The 20,819-nt window shown below is 38.4% G+C and overlaps 2 protein-coding genes across 2 annotated transcripts; one reads left to right on the forward strand and one right to left on the reverse strand.

The window, feature by feature from the left end:
* Positions 1-3,184: 3,184 nt before the first annotated feature.
* LOC131648748 (uncharacterized) lies at positions 3,185-6,328 on the forward strand. Its single transcript, XM_058918478.1, has 3 exons — positions 3,185-3,425; positions 4,838-5,448; positions 5,510-6,328. The coding sequence occupies exons 1-3, from the start codon at positions 3,185-3,187 to the stop codon at positions 6,326-6,328; spliced, it is 1,671 nt and encodes a 556-aa protein (XP_058774461.1).
* Positions 6,329-16,133: 9,805 nt separating this feature from the next.
* LOC131648749 (uncharacterized) lies at positions 16,134-18,872 on the reverse strand. The gene is made up of 3 exons (XM_058918479.1): positions 18,296-18,872; positions 17,311-18,233; positions 16,134-17,114 (listed from the first exon to the last, which is right to left on the reverse strand). The coding sequence occupies exons 1-3, from the start codon at positions 18,870-18,872 to the stop codon at positions 16,134-16,136; spliced, it is 2,481 nt and encodes an 826-aa protein (XP_058774462.1).
* Between the last annotated feature and the right edge of the window lie 1,947 nt (positions 18,873-20,819).

Below are 20,819 nucleotides of genomic sequence, written 5' to 3' on the forward strand. Positions count from 1 at the left end.
CAAAACTGTATTTTCAAAATCTTCTTTCTGTTTTCAAAACATTCTTCTGGTATTTGAAGGGCATTATTCCCGGTGAAACTCTTCAGATACCTATGTGACCTTTGTCCATCTTCACTTCTTCTGTTTTCAAAAACCATTAACTGTTTATCATATATTCAACTGTCATCAACAAAACAACAAAAAATTACTGTTGAGGCTCTGTACATACTTCTTCAATGGCCTCCACTCCATCCAGGTTAGGCTTTACAAGCTTTCAATTTACAGTCTTTATTTAAATTACTGTCAAATATAAATTGTGCATATATATTAGTTTAGAACTACGTTTGAGTATAAACCTTAGGACAGTTAAACTATATATATATATATTATAGGAATATGGCCTAGGATTGAGAATGTCTTCCCGGTGAAGGCTCTTTCCTAATTAGAGATCTGTAGTTCAAACCCCCAAGATGAATTATTCCCGGTGAAACATCTTGGCAAAAACCTTAGAATCCAAAAATAAATAGGACACATCCACCCAAAGAGGAATTATTCCCGGTGAAACCTCTTACCCATTTGCTTAGAGCCAAAATAAGTTCAAAACTACATAGCTTTCTCTTGTGCTATAACAAGGACCCTCGACTAGCCTCCTCTTGGGCTTTGTACAAGGACCCACAGGCTTCTTAAAAGCATTTCCAGCTTCCTCTTGAGCTTGTATACAAGGACCCATCAGGTTTCTTATAAACATAGGAACAGGTCTTTAGCCACCTTTTAGCCTACCCTGGTGAGTTTCTTCCAATTTAAACCAGACTTTAAACAAGCTAAGTTTGTCTCAATTTTGCATTGAGTACACCTTTTGGAATGAGAGACATGGACAGTCTCTGTCACCCTTATCTTCATCAATCTTCCTTAGCAGAGTCTAGGATCCATGCTTTGGGTCATCCTCAGCATTGAGTCAGCCTTCATCTTGGGCTTTAAACAAGAAGTCTCCATTAGATAATCTTTCTGCCATTCATTTTTAATAAAAACCCCTGGAAAGGGTTAGCCTCCAAAGTCAATTAAAATCAACCTCCATTTCAATAAATCCCTGGAAAGGGTTAGCTTCCACACATTCTTTCATTTTCAATATAAACCCCTGAAAAGGGTTAGCCTCCAAAGTCAATTAATTAATAAATGTCAATAAAAAAGATTCATTTCTCTTAGGAGATAATTTCCCCAAAAAAAAGGAGTCAAAACCCCTGGAAAGGGTCAGCCTCCAAAAAACATGATAAAGTCAGTCTTTTACCAAATAATTTCTCCAGCTGAGTCAAAATCCCTGGAAAGGGTTAGCTTCCAAAGAAAAACAGTCTTTCAATAAATAAAATCTCCTCAGTAGAGTCAAAACCAACAAAAACAGTTAGCCTCAACCTTGGGCTTCACACAAGGCACCCAAACAATAAAACTCCCCTGTTAAGAGTCAGCCTCAACCTTGGGCATTGTACAAGGCAGATAATAGAGTCTCCCCAGTGAGTTCTTCATCATTCAGTAGCCACAACCTTGGGCTTTGTACAAGGCAGATAAACCATACTTTCATGTGTCAAAGATTCCTAACACCTAGGATTTTTTCCCCATAGAGTCATCCATACTCAGTTTATTTAAGAGTCTGCCACAACCTTGGGCTTTGTACAAGGCAGAAAATAATGTTTTCCCTAGCTAGAGTCAGCCACAACCTTGGGCTTTGTACAAGGCACATAAAATAGAGTCATTCATTCAATTATCCTCAACAGTTAGCCACAACCTTGGGCTTTGTACAAGGCACACAAATAGAGTCTCCCTAAGTAGAGTCAGCCTCAATTCTGGGCTTTGTACAGAACACAAAAATACCCTGTAATTAATCCCCAGTGGAGTCATCTCCCAGAGTCAATAATATTAATTAATCAATCAAAAAGCCTCAAGCTTGGGCCTCATACAAGCCAGCTAAAGTCAAATCTTTTATACAGTAGAGAGACATAGCTTATCTCTATAGAGAGATATTTTTACTACTCTACCACATTCAAACAAACAAACATTTCCATTTCAATTTCAATTTTAATCAAGTCTCCCATTTAGGATTTTGAAAGGCATGAGCTGGCAGTAAAACCCAGACATGTGGTAACTTTCCCTAATTTGGATGAGCAACTTTCTTTCATTGAAGAGGCATTTGACTGGTATACTTGCACATACACAAGTGAGGTCCCCCTCTTGAATGAAATGAATTCAGTTATTCGGTCACTCCTTTAAATGTTTGTGGTAGAATAGTACAAATACCTCTCTGTAAAGATGATTTCATGTCTCTTTACTGTAAACAGAGATTTAATTCCAAGCTTCAACCTTGAGCTTTAAGCAAGGCACCAAAAAAAAAACAATTAATTTCCCTAGTTAGTTCCCCGAACTACATTAAGCTCTGACTTCCACTAGGGATATGTAGGCATGAGGTTCACAAGGAATCTCAGCGAGCTAATAAAATACCAAAAATAGTCAGTTTGTCTGTCTGTCTGTCTTTTAAAATCAAATCAATTCTTTCTCCTAATACAAAGGAGAAACTTTCCCAATCATTAGCAGCAAACACAATCACAATGACACAGAGAAGGTTCCTGTAGAGTACTACAGATATGTAGGGTGTTTAAACACTTCCCTATGTATAACCGACCTCCCGGACTCCAGAATTTCTAGTCTAGGTGAAATCCCCACACTTAGCAAACTCCTAGGGTTTAGTTGAGATCTTTTTTCCCCTTTCCTACTCGTAGGACAAATAAGAAAGTTCGTGTGATATCGTAGGAAGAACTGAAATAAAATTCATCCCACCACGGGCGCATTCTCCTTCCAAATTTCGCGTGAAGGGTTTAGCGTGCCGTCCTCCCAAGTGAAACGGGGAGGTAAAGAAAACGACCACCACAGAGAGATAGGCATTTTCCCCCATGAAGAATTATAGCAATTAATGTTATTTGGGGAATATATTTTGGGCTTTTTAAATAGTCAATATTTGAAATTTTCCAAAATTAGATTTTATATAAAGGTTCCCCTAGTTTTCAAAAGGATTTTTCAGTTGCCGTCTTTCTACAAAAACTATCGTGTGCTCTCAAATTGCTCTTTCTCCTCCACCAAGTATTGTTCAAGATTCACTCTCTTCATCTAGATATCTCTATAATCGTCTTCCTTCTCTCCTAAAGAAGGGTTTCCTCTCAATATGCATGACACTGCTACAAGCACTGATATGACTAACCCTAATGAGGTTCTGAATGTTGCACCCTTGAGAATGGTGCATGTTGATGATTTGAAGGTAAGGAAACCGCGCACTCCACATGTACGGAGACCAAAGGAGGATGTTCGCGGAAGAACCACCAATCCCTCATCTTCCACTCCTCGTGAGGATTTAACAAAGGAAGGATCAAGGTATGTTCATAAAGCCATTGCTAAAATTGTCACTCGTATCTTGGATGAACAACATCAAGTCCCTGGGATATTTGTTCCTCTCCAAGTTGTGATCCATGAACCCCCTCAAAACCCTGAACCCGCTGTTGTACCTAAGGAAGACATCATAGGAAAGCCCTCTAATGATGTCTGAAAATTCTGGTAGGACAGACTCGGAATGTCATATGCAAGGTTACGACACCTTTTCTGTCATCAGCTTAGCTGAGGCAGTACATACAGATCCCCCAATATTTTGATTACTTCTTGCATTCAGAAGTCCATGCGTGCCGGGATCATATTAGTTCAGGTAACACAAATAACTCTGTTTTGCAGAGGTTCTGTGACAGCACAGTCATTAAACCAAACACTGATGTCATGCACGATGTTATGACATCCAAACTGAACAAACAAATAAACAATGAAAAAACATAAACAACACACAGAATTGTTCACCCAGTTCGGTTCTAACTAACCTACTCTGGGGGAAACCAAGCCAGGAAGGAAATCCACTATCAGTAGTCTTAATTTGAAGCTAAACTCCCCCGTTTACAACTTCGCACTTAAACCCTACCCAATGCAATCTCTACCTAGGTTCTCCCTAGATATGGAATATCTCCATTCCACTCCCAATCATAGCAATGATGTCTAGCAGTCAACAACTCAGCCACTGCATCGACAGCCTAATTCCCAAAACTCTAAACAAAAACAAACACAATATCAACTTGAAGTTGCTTACAAGCTTCCTCCAAGAACAAATCCTCACTCATTACTTCTCAGCTTCTGAGTGATTACACTAAACCTCTCACCTACAGGATTTGAGGCACAAATCAGTGACCATCCCACACACCGGGTGGTTCACCTACACGGCTAACCCTAGAGACTACATCTTCCTAGCTCTGGTTATTAGCACACTTTAATTATGTTACAAAGGTTTCTATTTATAACCTGATCCCAATTGGACTTGGGCTTACAAATCGCAACACTCTGGCTGTTACAAATATGCAGAAAATATTCTGCTACAAATAAGGTCTTTAATCATAAGTTTCCTAATTTATCTCCTAAATTAGAAACCGTTTAATCTTCAATCTTAAGATTTGATTCTTCAATATTCTGACTTGATTCTTTGACCTTTAAATACGCGCCACATAGGATTACAAAATAGTCATAGAATATTTTGTCTCTATTTTAAACCAAACTGAATCTTTCTTCCTCAGTTCTGCAGGCGTGATGTCATGGTTGAAGTCATGACATTTCATATAACATCTTGCTTTAGTACCTGTTTTGTTCTTTTCATATTTGCAAGACTTATACAATATTACTTTTAGCTGCTATTATGTTTTAGCCAAGCATGGATGCCAATAAGACAATTCTACATAGCAGAACATCAACAATGTCCATATTGTTGATGATGATGCACACACTCCTGAAGGTGATGTCACAAAGGATGTCAATGACATTGGGAATATTGGTGCTGATGCTGGTACAGGTACTGCTACAAGAACAGGCTCACATGTTGTGGATCTTGATGACTTTTCTGATAATGATCTGATAGCTGCTGTGAATCCTGGCTTAACCAAGAGGCTTATGACTAGGAGGAAAGGTAAGGCTGTTGTACAAAGTTCTCCGAAGAGAAAGGTTACTCCTAGAAGTCCCTCTGCTGACTTTATCAGGAAGAAAAGTACCTCTACAGGTCCCATAAAGAGCAGAGCTGTGTCTCAGAGTGTTTCTATTGGTCCAACCAAATCTTGGAGCAAAGTTATTCCCAAGAAAAGGAAGGCTCAAGCTATAGTTGATTATGACTCTGATGTTGATGTTGATGCTCAAGGCATTCCACTAAGGAAGAAACCAACAACCAGCAAGCTGGCTGCTAGTGTTCCTGAGGTACCCATTGATAATATCTCTTTTCATTATCCTTCTAGTGTCAATAGGTGGAAATATGTTTACCACAAGAGGTTAGCTTTGGAAAGGGAGTTGGATAAGAATGTCATTGAGAATAAAGAAATCATGGACCTGATTCGTGAAGCTGGACTATTGAAAACTGTTGTTCATTTGCCTACGTGTTATGAAATTCTGGTTAAAGATTTCATTGTGAATCTATCAGAAAACTGTTCTAATAGAAAATCAAAGGACTTTAGAAAAGTATATGTCAGAGGAAAATGTTATCAACAACTTTCTTGGAAGATCTGATGAAGCTCAACCTGAGCTGGAAGTGACTGACAACAAAATATGTGAGGTTATCACGGCTAAGCAGGTGAAAGCCTGGCCCCTGAAAGGAAAACTTTCTGCAAGCAAGCTCAGCATAAAATATGCAATGCTACACAAGATTGGAGCTGCTAACTGGGTCCCCACAAACCACAAGTCAACTGTTGCTACTGTGCTGGGAAAGTTTATATATGATGTTGGAACCAAGACCAAGTTTGACTATGGTACTTACATATTTGATCAGACAATGAAGCATGCCGGGATTTATAGTGTGAAGGGTCCTATTGCCTTCCCATCTATCATATGTGGTATAATTGTGAATCAGTACCCTAATATCCTAAGTGAAAATGATGTTGTTTGCAAGAGAGAAAGTGCTTTATCATTTCACTACAAACTGTTCCAAGGAACACATGGTCCTGAAATTGTCACAACATCAGCTGGAACATCCAAAGACAGCACAACTACAAGTAAGGCTGTCGTGATTGAAATGCTCAAGGAAACATGTAAAGAGCTAGAGTCCAGAAAACTGGGTCTTGAAAAATTGATCAGCTCCCTTGAGATGGATGAAGGAGCTGAGTTTGCTGAAGCTGATATGGATGAACAGGGTGAAGAAGAAGGTGAATTAGACAGAGAAGTTCAGAAAGAATCCAGTCAAGATGATGGCACTGGTGAAGACACTGCAGATGCTGAACTCAGTACCTCTGAGTCTGAAGACTGAAACAGTGTTTTTGGTGATGTTTTTTCTTTGTGGATTTTAATATTTTCAGTATATTGTTGGTTTAAGTCTGGCCTGTTCTTAATTGAATATTAAGGTTGTTTTGGCAACATTTTTGGCAAAAAGGGGGAGTAGCTTAATGTCACCTTAGTGTCAACCCCAGGACAACAAGACAAGTTTTTTTTGGTTTTATTGAATGAAGTTGTATTCTGGAGGAAGTTTATTTTTGTAGTTGGTATATGTGATGGTATGATGGAAGTGTTGATCTATTTGTGTGAGTGTATGCATGATGGTTCGTGTGTGTGATGGTATGATGTGGTAAGTTGTAGTTGTATTAGCTATTCCTGCAGGTATGGTTGACTGGTTGTATTCTCTGGTTGTATGCTGTGTGTTTGTTTTTTCTGCTGCAAATAATCTCTGATAATGTGGTGACAGGTTGTTTTAGCCAGAAATTTGCCAAAGGGGGAGTTTGTAGATGCTTTTAAATTGGCTGCATTTTATGGTAAAACATTCATGTGTGTCTCTGATGTCTTGACTAATGTCATGACACACTGTGTGTGGAATTGTGCTAGATTGTATGGTTGAGCTAATACAGGTTTTCGTTGGATGTCATGCTCGATGTCATGACATCAGTATCTGACAGCAGTAGCTGTTACATTTTAGTTGTTACGTTTCCTTTTTTATCTCAGGCTACAACTTAGGAAACTTTATATTTTATGATGTATGATTTGCGCTAAAATATCTCGTACTACAACATATGTGAACACCCTGATGATGTGGAAATTAGGTTAACTTGGCTAACCCTAATTTATGTTTGGAAGGCCCAAGTGCTTCCGCCTATAAGAAGATTGCAAATCCTACTTTCACATGCAGGTGTTTTAACGTGAAGAATTTTGTGTTTCCATTGTGTTTGTGTTCACGTGTTTTATGTTAGTGTTAATTTTACTCCAAACAATTATCTCTTTGATGATTGTATTGGAATAGGGTGTGTTTGAGTTGTAATGGTTTGTGTCACTCTAAGCTTTTAAGCATGAGTGCTGTGTCCCTTGATTGAAGCTTTGAAGCAAAATCAAGATTTGTTTGAAGTGTATCTTCATCCTCTTTTTATTTGTCATTGTTGTTATCACTGTTGTGATTGAGGGGGAGTGAGTGGGAACTCAGGTCTAGCACTAGATTGAAATTACATTGGGTAGGTCTTAAGTGAATAGTTGTAAACGTGGGAGTTTAGCTCTGAATTAATACTGCTTATAATGGATTTCCTCCATGGCTTGGTAGCCCCCAGAGTAGGTGTTGTTGTACACCGAACTGGGTAAACAATCATCTGTGTTCTTTACTGTTTTTGTTTATTTTTTGAAAAAATTTATAATCTGTTCTGAAGTGGATGTCATAACATCCGATATGACATCCATCATGTGTTACTAGAATTTTCAATAGAATTAAAATTACCTCAAATAATCCACTCACCATCCCTAAAAACCTCCTTCAACTCCAACAACTTTCCCCACAACTCTTTCTTCTTACTCATGATACAAGACGAATAAACATTTACAATATAATATAAATGATCCTTCCAAAACACTTTTATCCCCAAATAACTCTCTCCTTTGAAACTATGAAGCACCTTCATCACCCCTTCCTTCCATAAAGTTATCAACCCTCCGGATAAACCACTTGAATTAGAAAACAAGTAACCGATAGAAGTATTGCTCCAAAAACCTTTTGCACAAAAATCTTGCATATTAGACACTTTTGTGTCTTGAATCAAAAACACATCTGTTCCACCTTTTTAATCATCGAACTAATTCTTCTCCTTTTAAGTGCGTTCCCGTCCCCTCTAATATTCAAAGAACCAATAATCATTTCAAACAATTTGAATTCTCCTTCTCTCCTACCTTCTTTCCCTTGCTTGCCAACACCACTTTCTCTATTTTCTTAAGCAAACTCTTTTTTCCTTCCCCATCCACCACACCCAAAGCTTCAATGGCCAACCATAATTTACCCTATTTATCACCGTCTAAGAACTCCCATTGCTTTTTATTATTCCTACAAATGTCCAAATTTTCATTTTGATCCCCATAAACCACTGCCACTGTAATACTACAAATACCGGCTGAAACAAAAGTTTCATAGTCAGAATTTACCGCAGGAAACAACGGTAAAAGTACAGAAGATGCCTTCGAACAAATCAACGAATATGTCAATGTATTAACTTGTCCCTTCCTTTTAATCTTCCTTAAATTCCTTATAGCCCTCTTATTTAAAACTCCCCCAAATTCCCTCATTTTCTTAAACTTAATCCTCTTGGACCGAGAACATTTGAGCGAGTCCAAGATAACTTTATCCACCTCCAAAATATTCCCTTCTGTTTCACTACATTGAGCAGGAGAAGAATCTTTAGACTGCTTCTGAAAGTTCTCCCTCACCAGATTACTAGAAGAAGGCGTAAACGACTCGTTTTGAGTCGATAATTCCTCAATTCTATCTTCGGATTCTCCCTCCTCGCAATCATTTTCTCTAATCGAATCGTTCGACCAAACCACATCAGGATCCACTGAATCAGAGGATATCAAGTCAGTAATTTGAGTTAAAAATTTACCTGAATTATGGTACTGATACACATTATCTTCACAAAGAGTCAATACAAAGCTCTTCCCATCAATGAACACCGAGACTGATTGCTGCAGAATTAAAGAAAGTTTAACTTTAAGAGTGATTCTAGTAAAATCAAAGAAGTTGCCACTGGAAGTGATATCGTTCAGACTGATGAACAAGCTGAAGGAATTAGCCAACACCACGAAAAATTCATGATGCCACGCGGAACACGGGACACCATAGACTCTCACCCTAATCAATCTCTCCACATCAACCTCTTCCTCTTTCCACCTCCTCACCTCCATAAACCAATACTTCCACCTCGAATCCTATTCCCCTAACAATTCCTCTAGAGCTCCCTCTTCCACTTCCTCTAATAAACACAGATTTGGTCCCAAAATTGAGATCCTAATTGAGAAAAAACCTGCCATTTCAAGAGTGGCTTGAATCCTGTAAGAGGATCCAGGAATAGAAACCTCCCCCACCATAGCTTTTGAAAACCTTTTTCTATCTTCCTCCCTCGAAGATAAGCGCAGAGTGCTCTTCACCTCATTGACCACTTTAGATTTATTATTAACCACAACCTCTGCAAAAGTTCTAATACCCTTCCTCGGACTAGACCCTATTCAAACAGAACCAAAGTTTTCCTTATGAAACACCTTGTTCTTGAACCCAAACCCCTTCAACTCCTTGCCACGAAACTCCCCTTCGTTACCTGTCGCTACCGCGAAAAATGGAATCAGAGTCGCCACTAATATATTTATCCCATCAAGGGAAAGGAATATCAGAAAACCTAACTCAGACAAGAACAAGGTCTTTCGACTAGAGAATAGGGTACGAGAGTCGGTTACGCGAGGGGAAGGTGCTAACACCCCTCACGCCCATCGTACTCGATGGTATCCACCTATGTTTATTTCTATCTAAAGGTTTTATCTAATGTCTAAAACCTAAATGCGAATGAATGCAAAAGAAATACAGGGAAAATAAGGAATTATTTACAAGTGTGCTCGCTTAGGCCCCGTGACCCAATGTCTACGTATCCCTTACAAGGAATCAGAGCTACCGTAGTTCGGCTCCATAGTTTCCATTTGTTTTGTGTTTTTTATTTGAACAGAGGTTAAGGTCACAATCCACGATGCTCGACCTTTGGAGACTTATACGCCTAATTTGGAAAGGACTTAACTTGTTCTTAGGTGCCTAACAAGGCAAAAGAAAAGCAAGGATTTGGTTTGTGTATTTTATTGTAGTTCCATGATGACAAAACCCACTACAAGGCTTCGCATCGCTTCCTTACTTTGTTTTAAGTCTGAGCCTTTATTAAGTGTTTTATGTATTTTTGGTTGGTGTTTTTTAGGGGAAATTGTTTGTGACTTAGATCATACAAAAAGAGTTTTTTGAATATTTAGAGAACGCACATCGAGGCCTACACCTTAATCGTTTCTCTAAATAGCGGTTACGAAATACACCGAGGCCTACGCCTCAATTATTTCTCTTCTGCTAGATAGAAAAGAAATACACCGGGGCCTACGCTCCAATCATTTCTTTCCTACTACAAAAAATAGTAGCGGTATGATCCTCGTCGGTATTTATTAGATTTTTTAAGATTGAAAAGAAAAAGAAGAAATGAGAAAGGGGAACTAACCTATTCTCTAATCTAATTGTTATTATTCTATAAATCCTAATTCAAGACTAAACTAACATCTAAGAGGAACTAACTAAGAAGAAAGTTGTTTAAGTTGACCAAAGTCAACTCTAACGACTAGGGGTATTTTAGACATTTCTCAAAATATTGAAAATATTCACAAAAAGCAAGAAATAAAATATAAACTAAAAAAAATGAAAATATTCACAAGCAATTTTTTTGTATTATTTTTTATTCATTGTTTAAGACTATTTTAAAAAATTAAAACTAAAAAAAGACTATTTATTTTTTATTATTATGTACCAATCACAATTTGAAGAAAATCAACAATTAAAATCTAATTAAAACAATTATTCCTAAAAAATTCTAATTAGTAAAAAAACTATTTTTATCATTTTTTATTTGAGTAAAAAAAGATTTAACAAACTAAAATATGAAAAAAAAACAAATTGAAATAAACTAAAAAAAACTATACACAAGGGGGGTGAATTAGCAATTAGCAATATGAACTAAATTGAATTTAGGCGCATCTGGGCCTGAGAGCATGGGGTATGAAAATTAAAACGCATTCAGGCCCAATGCCAAACTCAGGGCGTGGCCCACCAGCTTCACAATCCACAAGCCAATATTTTATTCCATTATCTCTTTTTATCATTTTCAAATTATCCACTCAACAGATTATTTATTTATTTTCTGGGCTATGGTTGTAAAAAGACGTAACACTAGGACATGTAGACATAATATCAATTGGTACACTAGCTTTTAAGTTAGAAAACGACAAAACCCATGCTTCAGCCAAGAACCATGCGCCACGTTGCCACTAATCACCACAATAAAACAAAAGCTGCCAAGATAATGGGAATGGAAACCACTCACCCACTGCCACGCAGACAAACGAAAATATAGCCATGCAAACACACCAGACGCCGGAACACTGTCCCGATCGTCTTCTCCGAGCAACTACAAGCCGGAGTTACATCGGAATGCCTAGAAACTTAGAAAGGGAACACCTTTCCACTCGATTTTTCATGTAGATTCCAAATCTGAACTCTATTTTCTCTGATACTCTCTCTAAATCCCTAACCGAACACGAATCTAAAGCCCTAACACGAATTGATTTCACCAAAGCTCGATCTGACTGCAACAATACGTTCACAAGCATTCACAGAACTCAAGTACATGATCCAATTATCTAAACACGCGTCATATTATGGAGAACGAAACACATTCACGTATTCAAAACAAATACATACAACGTCCTAATTCATATTCCTAACATTCTCAGAAAGTTTCAGTTGCTTACCTGATTAGATTCTTGATCCAAGATCCAACAAAGACTCTACAAGTTGCACTTCGATTCTTTGAGTTCAGATAGGGATGATGATTGGCAACAATGATAGGCAAGAAGTTGCGAAACAAACATAGTCACATAATTCGTAATTCGCTTCGGTACGTGGTACGAATTCGGGTTCGCGGTTCGCAACTCTTAAAGAATTAGGTACGTTAGGGGGTATACAGAGTCGGTACGCTATTTGGGTTCGCGGTACGTTAAAATAGAATAATCGGTACGCTATGAATAAAAAATTATTTAATTAAAATAAGTTCTCAATTTATTTGATTAAAAAAATTAATTCCTAATTTTTTTAGTTATAAAATAATTATTTTTGTAGGAAAATATGGTTAAGAGATGAAGATGTATATGTAGACACTATCATACTTTGGGTAAAATATAACAAAGTCCCACATCTCTACTTTGTTTGGTTTCAAAATATAATATAGCTATAAAAAGACTTGCAGTTGCAGCATACGATAGAGCTTGCCTAAGACTAATGAATTAGTGGGGCCCCTAAGTCCAATACAGCTTGCAAAATAGCTGAGAGTTGGTGGGTCTTTAGTTTAATCAATTTATTAGTTAAAATATAGAAAAATCTAAGGAAGTTCAAGTTTGTTTTGGTACGTCTGGTTCTTCGAATGATGTGAATTCTATGCGAATTTCAGCGTACCAATTCACAAAAGTACCGCGAACCGGTACTCACAAACCAATTCGCGGTTCTTCACCCATACCTGCGAATTCTGTGACTATGGAAACAAACACGGCTTCAGTCAAGTCCAGTTGCATATGATGAAGAGATGAGATAGGTTTCTCAGCTTTGAAGATCAATGGAGGTGATTGAAGCTTGTTGTGTTGTTATGGTGTTGCTCGTGAGGGAGATGATGAGATGAGAAGGTTGGTTATGGCAGTTATGAACGGTTAGGGTTTGTTGGTGATGAAGACGAAGATGAGAGTGAGAGAGATGATAGCAAGAAAGAGAGAGAGTGAAGGAAGGAAAAAATGAGGAAATGAATGCGTATTTCTTGATTTGTGAAGGGTTTGACGTTTATATACTTGAAGGTGCATGGAGGTTTATCGTGTGAATCATGTGTAGTGGATTGTTTCTCTCACCAATAACTTAATGAACAAGTATGAGTTTATGGTAAGTTTATAGTGGACTTTTGTGTTCTACAATACTGCATGGCTAGTTGTGGCAAGATGCTTCTGTTTTATGCCAAGAACAAAATCTCCATGATGCTGACTTTGTATGACTATATCTCTGGCCATGGTTTATCACTTGATTCAAACTTGTGCTCATCCTAAAGAGGAGGTAAGATATAACAAGTTTGGTGTTTGAAGATCCTTGAGATGAGACTTGGAAGTATGAGAAAAAGGAACTGGAACATGATGTGTGGTTGCTGCGTATGGCTGGCACGCGTGACTTGGTTTGGCTTCATATTACTGGCCCAGATATGACTTAGTCAGGGCATGACTTTGAGTGCCTCTATATTGCTTATTACATGTCCAATTGATATGATCCATGGCTCAATGGAAAGAGGGCATAGCAAGGAACGGTTTGGTACCTATCTTGATTCATATGGAGCCTCATAGAGCCTTAAAATTGACATTCAAACACCACGTGTTTGGCAAAATGCACGCGTATGCCTTAGGAACCTGGCCCAGCTTGCCATGTAGTGGTAACTTAATGAGAGCATGACTTTAAAGCTTCATAAATGATTCAATACACACCTAATTTGCTTGATTCTTGTTTCAATGGATATAGGGCATGGCAAAGAGTGGAAAGGCCTCAAGAATGCCTTCAAAAAATCTTCAGAATTCCCTGAGATTAAATTGGAAAATGGCATGCCACGTGTTTGATCAAATGCGTCACGCTGCCCAGAATTTTGCCTTGCCAATATGACTTGCTTCAAATGAAAAGTCTCAACTTCACATCTTAATAACTCTTCAACTAAGCTCCCAACAGAAAACTGTCCAACTACAAAGTTGTTCTCCACCATGAGAGGAACAACTTTGATGTTGCAAATTTGTCCAAAAAATGTCTTCTGCCATGTGTAATCAGGGCTTGAAGTTGACTGTTCATCCAATTCCAAAAGCCTCCAAATTTTTCTAAGTGTTGGAATTTTCTTACTATTTTTGGAAATTTTATCGAACTATCGATTTTATTTATTTCTTTGATTTTATTTGACCGATTTTCCATCAAAAGTCAATATTTGACAATTGACCCTGATTTTGACCCAAAAGTCAACATTTCCTGATTTTTTTAATTCCAGGTGAATTTTCCCGATTAATCCGTTTCTGATCTAACTCTCCGTCAATTTTCAACCAAAGAAGCTTTAATGAATATTTCTTCAAGGCAACCATACTTCATACTAAAAATCACCTCCTGATTAAATTTTGACCAAAAAGTCAACAGGGTTGACTTTGGTCAAAACCCTGATTTGGGCAATCCTGATGAACCTGAAGCTTGCATCCTTCAACCAAGGTTCTGACTTGGAGATGATAAAACCCCGACCTCAGGAGAATGCCACTGGAGATGATGCCTGAGACCTCAGATCTAATTCTTCTTAATCAAGAATTTTCTCACCTTCATCCCCTCTTTGTTAATTTTCTTGAACAGTAACAGTGATATGAATGAATGTATCAAAAGAATGACCTACATGAAGTATGCACATTGAAATGATATGAAATTCAATTGGGGAATAAATAAGTAGGCAAATTTTGGGGTGCAACATTACCCCTAAGTCTTTCGAACCTAGGAAAATTTGCATGGATTTCCTTCTCGTCAACAATCACATTATCCAACTTCACCGCAAGAAGCCGCATGTTCTCCACCTCTTTGAATCTTGCGAACTCAAATTTCTTCTCAAACTTGTTCCTCCTAGGAGCAATCGAAACTTCCACAATCTCCCCAACACAACCAAAAAGCTCATGGAAGTCCTTAGCCTTACACTTATTTGAGAATTCTGAAAAGTACACAAAGACTATAGACTCTCCCCCTCCTCCCTTTGATCTTCTACCTAGTGGAAAATAATCCCATCTAGGAATCCAATTCCGAAAATGATTCCTCTTCACCTCTGTCCACCCTTCGGAACAGTGAAGGAAACCGTCGGACATCAGCTGCTTGAAGAACCATAACCCCCAAAATTATCTCCTCTCTCTAAAGTACAGTTTCTCTATAATATTATTTATTGATATATAAAATATAATATTTATGAATCAAAATATTAAATAATAAGGAGGAAAAAAGATGAAGAAATAATTTTTTTACTCTACTTTGTTTAATATGTTTATGCAGCAGACAAAATAATATAATTTTTATATAATATTTTTTTATTGATATTTATGAATCAAAATATTAAATAATGAGAAGAGAAGAAAATAATTAATAGATATTTTTTTCTCTACGATGAATCAAATAAAAATAATATATTTGTTATTATAACATTTTTATTGATATATTTATGAATTAAAATAAAATAATGAGAAAGAGAGTAAAAACATGGTATTTTGATTTTTTTTTGATAATTTGCGCGCTTGGGACAAAAAGTTGTCCCATAATTTAGTGGGAGACAATAATTTATGGTTTTGTCCAATTCTTTATCATATTTTTTTGTCTAATAACATTATTAATTTTTGCGTCAAACAGAGTAAAAAAAACAATTATCCTATCTAATACCTATTTTTTTAGCCAATCAAACTCACTCATAATAATATTAGTTTAGTTGAAACTTTAGCAATAGTTTTGGTATTTCAAATAAGAAAGTCAACTTATCTCAAATGTTGGAAGGCAAGGTTTCATCTATCCCAAAGCAAGTCTTTGCAGTAGAATAAAGATAGTCAATAATAATTATAGAGAAAAACATATAAATTTATAAAGAGACTCTGTATGAGGATGCTTCCGTCTCCACCATAGATCTTAGGAAAGGTTCTACACGTATATAATTGTGTGAATGCGATTCGAACCATTCCAGAAACGGAATAACGTTTATTGTAGAAACATTTTGGAAGGATTTAAGTTACCTATATCAGATAGTAACGTATGACACAAAAACCATTGATTCTATAAACATTGGAGTATTTATCAACAATTTATTATTTATTGAGAAAAAAATATATACAAAATAATTTTATACCAATAACAATCATGTTAAGTCATGTTAAGTGTAAGTCAAACTGTTATTTTTAAGAGTTAAAGTTAGTGCACTGTGAACTAGCTTTTTTTTTATGCCAAACATATTGCATTAAGAAGAAGAAACAGAACTACAACAAAAGTGGTTAACACTTGGTATGTGCCCAGTCCAGGTTCTATAGCCTAAGGACTTGCCAAGACAAACCAAATGATGAGCATCCCCATTAAGAGTTCTTCTAATAAACATGACTCTTACATTGTTAAAACCAGAAATTAAATTCCTACAGTCAGCAACTATGGGATCAAGGTCAGCATTAAACACTACTCCATTGATGCAATCAACCATTACGAGAGCATCAGACTGCACCACGAAGTCCTTGAGTCCCAAATCTTTCGCTACCTGCAATGACCAACGAATAGCCAACAGTTCTGCATTAGAGGCTTCAGTTATGCTAACACTTCTTTTAGTAGCTGCCAAGAAGATGTTTGAAGTAGGATCCCTAATTATACAGCCAAAGGAAATGACCCCGTCGTCGAAACAACCTGCACCATTCTGCACAATCCAGCCATGCTGCTTATTGGAATTAATCACAGAGTTGTTGTCCACTAACTCAGAGAGCGAACAGCCATCCGTTTCCTCCTGAATGGAACTCCAAATCTCAGCAGCAACAACACAAGGGTTTGGCCTGATATCCTTAAACACGACGCAGTTGTGAACCTGCCATATTTTCCACAAATTAACCGCAACAAATTGGAAAAGAAGAGTATCCTTTTTAGAACATATATGACACAGCCAGTCCAAGAGATCCCCTTCTTCTGGGACGCGAATTCCCAATGAGCCAGAGAATAACGTTCTTTTAACAAAGTCACATCGGAGGAACGGGTGGAGTGTATCTTCAGTGCCAGAATTGCAAAGAGGATATAAACCGTTAGAGGGTGTACCTTTCCGCATCAGATTTGCTTTCGTGGGCAATATGTCCTTGGTGAGTCTCCATAGAAAGTTCCTGATCGTAGGATTCACTTTCACCTTCCATATCTGCTTCCAGAGATTTTGATTACCTTTGGAGGAGGGTCCCGGGTTGCCTTTGTGTTTCTGCTCCCCCAAACAATGATAGGCAGTTTTGACCAAATAATTTCCGTCAGCTTCATGATGCCAAATTAGCTTGTCTTCTCGAGGGCTAAGGGGAACGGGGATACTACTGATATGGCTGACATCAAGAGTACCAAAATTCTCCCTTAAGAGATCCATATTCCAACAAGCTAGAATCCGCAACAATGAGAGAACTAACCTTGGTAGTCGGATCAAGGACACGAGCCGGTGAAGAGGTTTGAAAACCAGGAAGCGAAGGAATCCATCTATCCTCTCCAATCCTCACTTTTTCACCATTGCCAATCCGCCAACGAGAACCATTTAGAACAACTTCCTTTGAGCTTAGAATGCTGCGCCACGCAAAGCTCGGTAAAAAACCACACTGAGCATCAGATAAGGAGTACTGGGGGTAGTAGCGCCCTTTAAAGAATCTCTCCATGAGTGATCCATTAGCTTGTAGCAGCCGCCAATACTGTTTCCACAGGAGGCTAATATTAAAATCACAAATACCCTGAAAACCAATTCCTCCATCTCCTTTGCAATGGGCCAATCTCTCCCATCTTATCCAGTGAATTTTACGCTCGCCGTCTTTGGAACCCCAGCAGAATTTAGCTAGCAAGGCTTCGATCTCTTTGCAACAGCTTTCCGGTAAATGATAGCAGCTCATGATATACGTTGGAATAGCTTGCGCCACCGCTTTTATCAAAACTTCTTTCCCGGCCCTAGACAAAAAATTCTCCTTCCAACCTTTAAACTTCTTCCAGACTCTCTCAGCAACAAGCTTGAATACCTCCTTTTTTGACCTCCCGAATACCACAGGGAGTCCTAAATACCGAGAATGATTATTCACACCACGAAAACCCAGCTTAGCCCTGATCCTATCCCTAGCGTCTTCTCCAATATTGCCACTAAAGGAGACCTCAGATTTGTTAGCATTCACTACCTGTCCGGAAGCCAATTCATAAGTAGTAAGGATACCTTGGATTCTTTCCGCTTCCTCTTCACTGGCTCTCGCAAATAGAAGGCTATCATCTGCGAAAAATAAGTGAGATATTATTGGTGACTTTCGGGCAACTTTGATACCATGGATTTTCCTCTCGTTCACCGCATTTTTAATCATTCCTGATAGCACATCAGCACAAATAACAAACAAATAAGGTGAGAGAGGGTCTCCTTGCAGAGACCCCTTCCCGGAAAGAAAAGCTTGCTCGGATGGTCATTGATAAGCAATTGGTAGGAGACTGTAGAAATACATTTGTGTATCAACGAAACCATAGCAGTGGGGAACTCCATTCTATGCAAAGTTTCAGTCACAAAACTCCACTCAATTATGTCATAAGCCTTAGACATATCCAATTTCAAAGCCATGGTGCCTTTCCTCCCTTTCTTCTTATGCTTCATCCAATGGAAGCACTCCATGGCGATCAGGGCGTTATCTGTAATGAGTCTACCACGGATAAAAGAACTTTGCTCTTCACTTATGACTTCTGGGAGAAACACCTTCAACCTATTAGCAATTGCCTTGGTCACAGTTTTCATGATGACATTGCAAAGGTTGATCGGTCTAAAGTCCATCGGGGTTGCGGGATTCTTCTTTTTGGGGATGAGAGTTATGAAGGTATTGTTTTTATATGCAGGATCACCATTGTTGTTAAGAATATCCAGTACGAAAAGAATCACTTTGTTGCCAATAGTAGGAAAATATTTCTGATAAAACAAAGCTGGGAGCCCATCCAGTCCTGGGGATTTAGTAGGATGCATATCAAAAATTGCTTCATGAACCTCATCAGCAAAAAAAGGTCTAGCACATAGCAGCTTGTTACTTTCTGAAATTCTCCCCTGAACGAAACTACAAACTTGTGAGATATTTTCAAGATTGGAAGAGGTGAAGATCTCATTGAAATATTTAACTAGAATCCCTTACAGTTTGCACGCCCATGCTTCCAATTACCGTACTCATCCTTTAGCTTTTTGATCAAATTATTCCTTCTCCTTTGGTTCGCTTTGCAGTGAAAAAACTTGGTATTTTTGTCACCGTCTTTGAGCCACACGGCACGGCTTCTTTGTCTCCACAGAGTCTCTTCTATCTTAAGCAGCTTATCCCTCTGCTTCTCAATTGCTTTATACTGATTAATCTCCCCCGCATCACCCGACCATCTTCTGTCTTCCTTAATCAGCTCCTCTAATCTCAGAATTTCCTTCCGAATGCAGTTTGTACGGATGTCCTTGAAAGAGAACTGCAGGTCTTGCATAGTCTTAATACACTGCAGAATCGAACCAGAGTTACGACACCAAAATTTCTTAATTATATCGCAACAACCTGTTTCCTTTGACCAAGCTTCTTCAAAACGAAACAAGTATTTTCTTTTGTCTCTTTCAATCTCCTTTTGGATAAGAATACGCAGCGCGGCGTGATCAGATCCGAATCTTTCCAAGTGGACCACTTTGGTGAGGGGAAAACACTGCATAAACGCAAACGAACACAAACTCTTGTCGAGTCTACATTGGACATTCTGGTATCCTGTTCTGTCATTGGTCCATGTGAATGGACAACCTTCAAAGCACACTTCTTGAAGGCCACACAACTCCATGGTGTTTCTCCCCCACTGCATCTGAGATACTGTTCTACTCAGCCCTCCCATTTTATCCGAATCCATTGTAATATCATTGAAATCCTCAAATAAAATCATATGATTTCCTCCCTCATTCCTTAAGGCCTGCACCAAATCCCAAGTCTCCTTTTTCTTTGATTCGTCTGGATACCCGTAGATGCCAGCGAAGTACCAGGGATCATCTTCATCATCATTCTGCTTACAACACCCTCCTATATGATTCTGAGAATAGGAGCTAATTGTAATCTCAATTTCCTCATTCCACCATAAACATATACCCCCTGCTCTATCTCTCCCAGAGCCCCTACAGTCAACAGACAAATCAAACCTAAACTTGAACCTCCTTTTAAGCTTAACCATCTCCTCCTTCTTTAATCTTGTCTCCATTAAAAAGACAAGCTGGGGATTTTCAGTTTTAATGAGCCTCGCTAGGCCCCGAACTGCACGAGGGCTCCCCAAACCCCTGCAGTTCCAGCTGATAGTTTTCATTGGTGAAGACGGTGTTGGTCAGCCAACACTACCTCTGGTCCATTGTTGAAATCTTTATCTCCATCATCAATCTGTTTCCTCTTTTTATCCCCCGCACCCAACTCGTCTAAATTCCTTCCACCACATAACATCCACAAGTTGTCGCTTGGTTGATATTGGCTTAACAATTTTCCCTTCTGTAACTTTAACACTCTTCGGTGCCTTCCTTCTAACCCACTTCCGTTTCTGCACTTCACCCTCATTTGTAGTAGCCGCTGGAAGTGATTTATCAATCGACAAAGCTACCGCTCCCAATGATTCTGCCACTGTTTCCATATCCACCGCGCCAGTGGTAATTTCCTCCCCTCTCTTGTCACATTCAGCCTGCTGGTTTGGGACCATTTGGACTTGTTGAACCTCAAGATCTTCACTTCTATCTTTTCCTTTTGTTCCACATCGACTATGACTAGAAGACACATTGAAGATCTCTATGCTACAGAGACTTGAACTTGAATCTCTCCTCTTTCCATCATCCATCAGTTTAGGGAGGGGATGCTCGTAGCCATTGGCCAAAAGCAAGGTCTTGCTCCTCCAACTCCTCAAATCCTTCATCGTTAAGTTCCTCAAC

The sequence above is a fragment of the Vicia villosa genome, linkage group LG2 (assembly GCF_029867415.1).
Source record: "Vicia villosa cultivar HV-30 ecotype Madison, WI linkage group LG2, Vvil1.0, whole genome shotgun sequence".
In the NCBI taxonomy this organism is placed as follows: Eukaryota; Viridiplantae; Streptophyta; class Magnoliopsida; order Fabales; family Fabaceae; genus Vicia; species Vicia villosa.

Coding starts and splice junctions, on each gene's coding strand:
- LOC131648749 (XM_058918479.1), bottom strand. CDS start 18,872: ATGCATCCTACTAAATCCCCAGGACTGGATGGGCTCCCAGCTTTGTTT. Junction 18,234..18,295: donor GCTTTTCTTTCCGGGAAGGG/GTCTCTGCAAGG, acceptor ATGTGCTATCAG/GAATGATTAAAAATGCGGTG. Junction 17,115..17,310: donor TCCTTGATCCGACTACCAAG/GTTAGTTCTCTC, acceptor TTGGGGGAGCAG/AAACACAAAGGCAACCCGGG.
- LOC131648748 (XM_058918478.1), top strand. CDS start 3,185: ATGCATGACACTGCTACAAGCACTGATATGACTAACCCTAATGAGGTT. Junction 3,426..4,837: donor CATTGCTAAAATTGTCACTC/GTATCTTGGATG, acceptor ACACTCCTGAAG/GTGATGTCACAAAGGATGTC. Junction 5,449..5,509: donor AAGCTGGACTATTGAAAACT/GTTGTTCATTTG, acceptor TGAATCTATCAG/AAAACTGTTCTAATAGAAAA.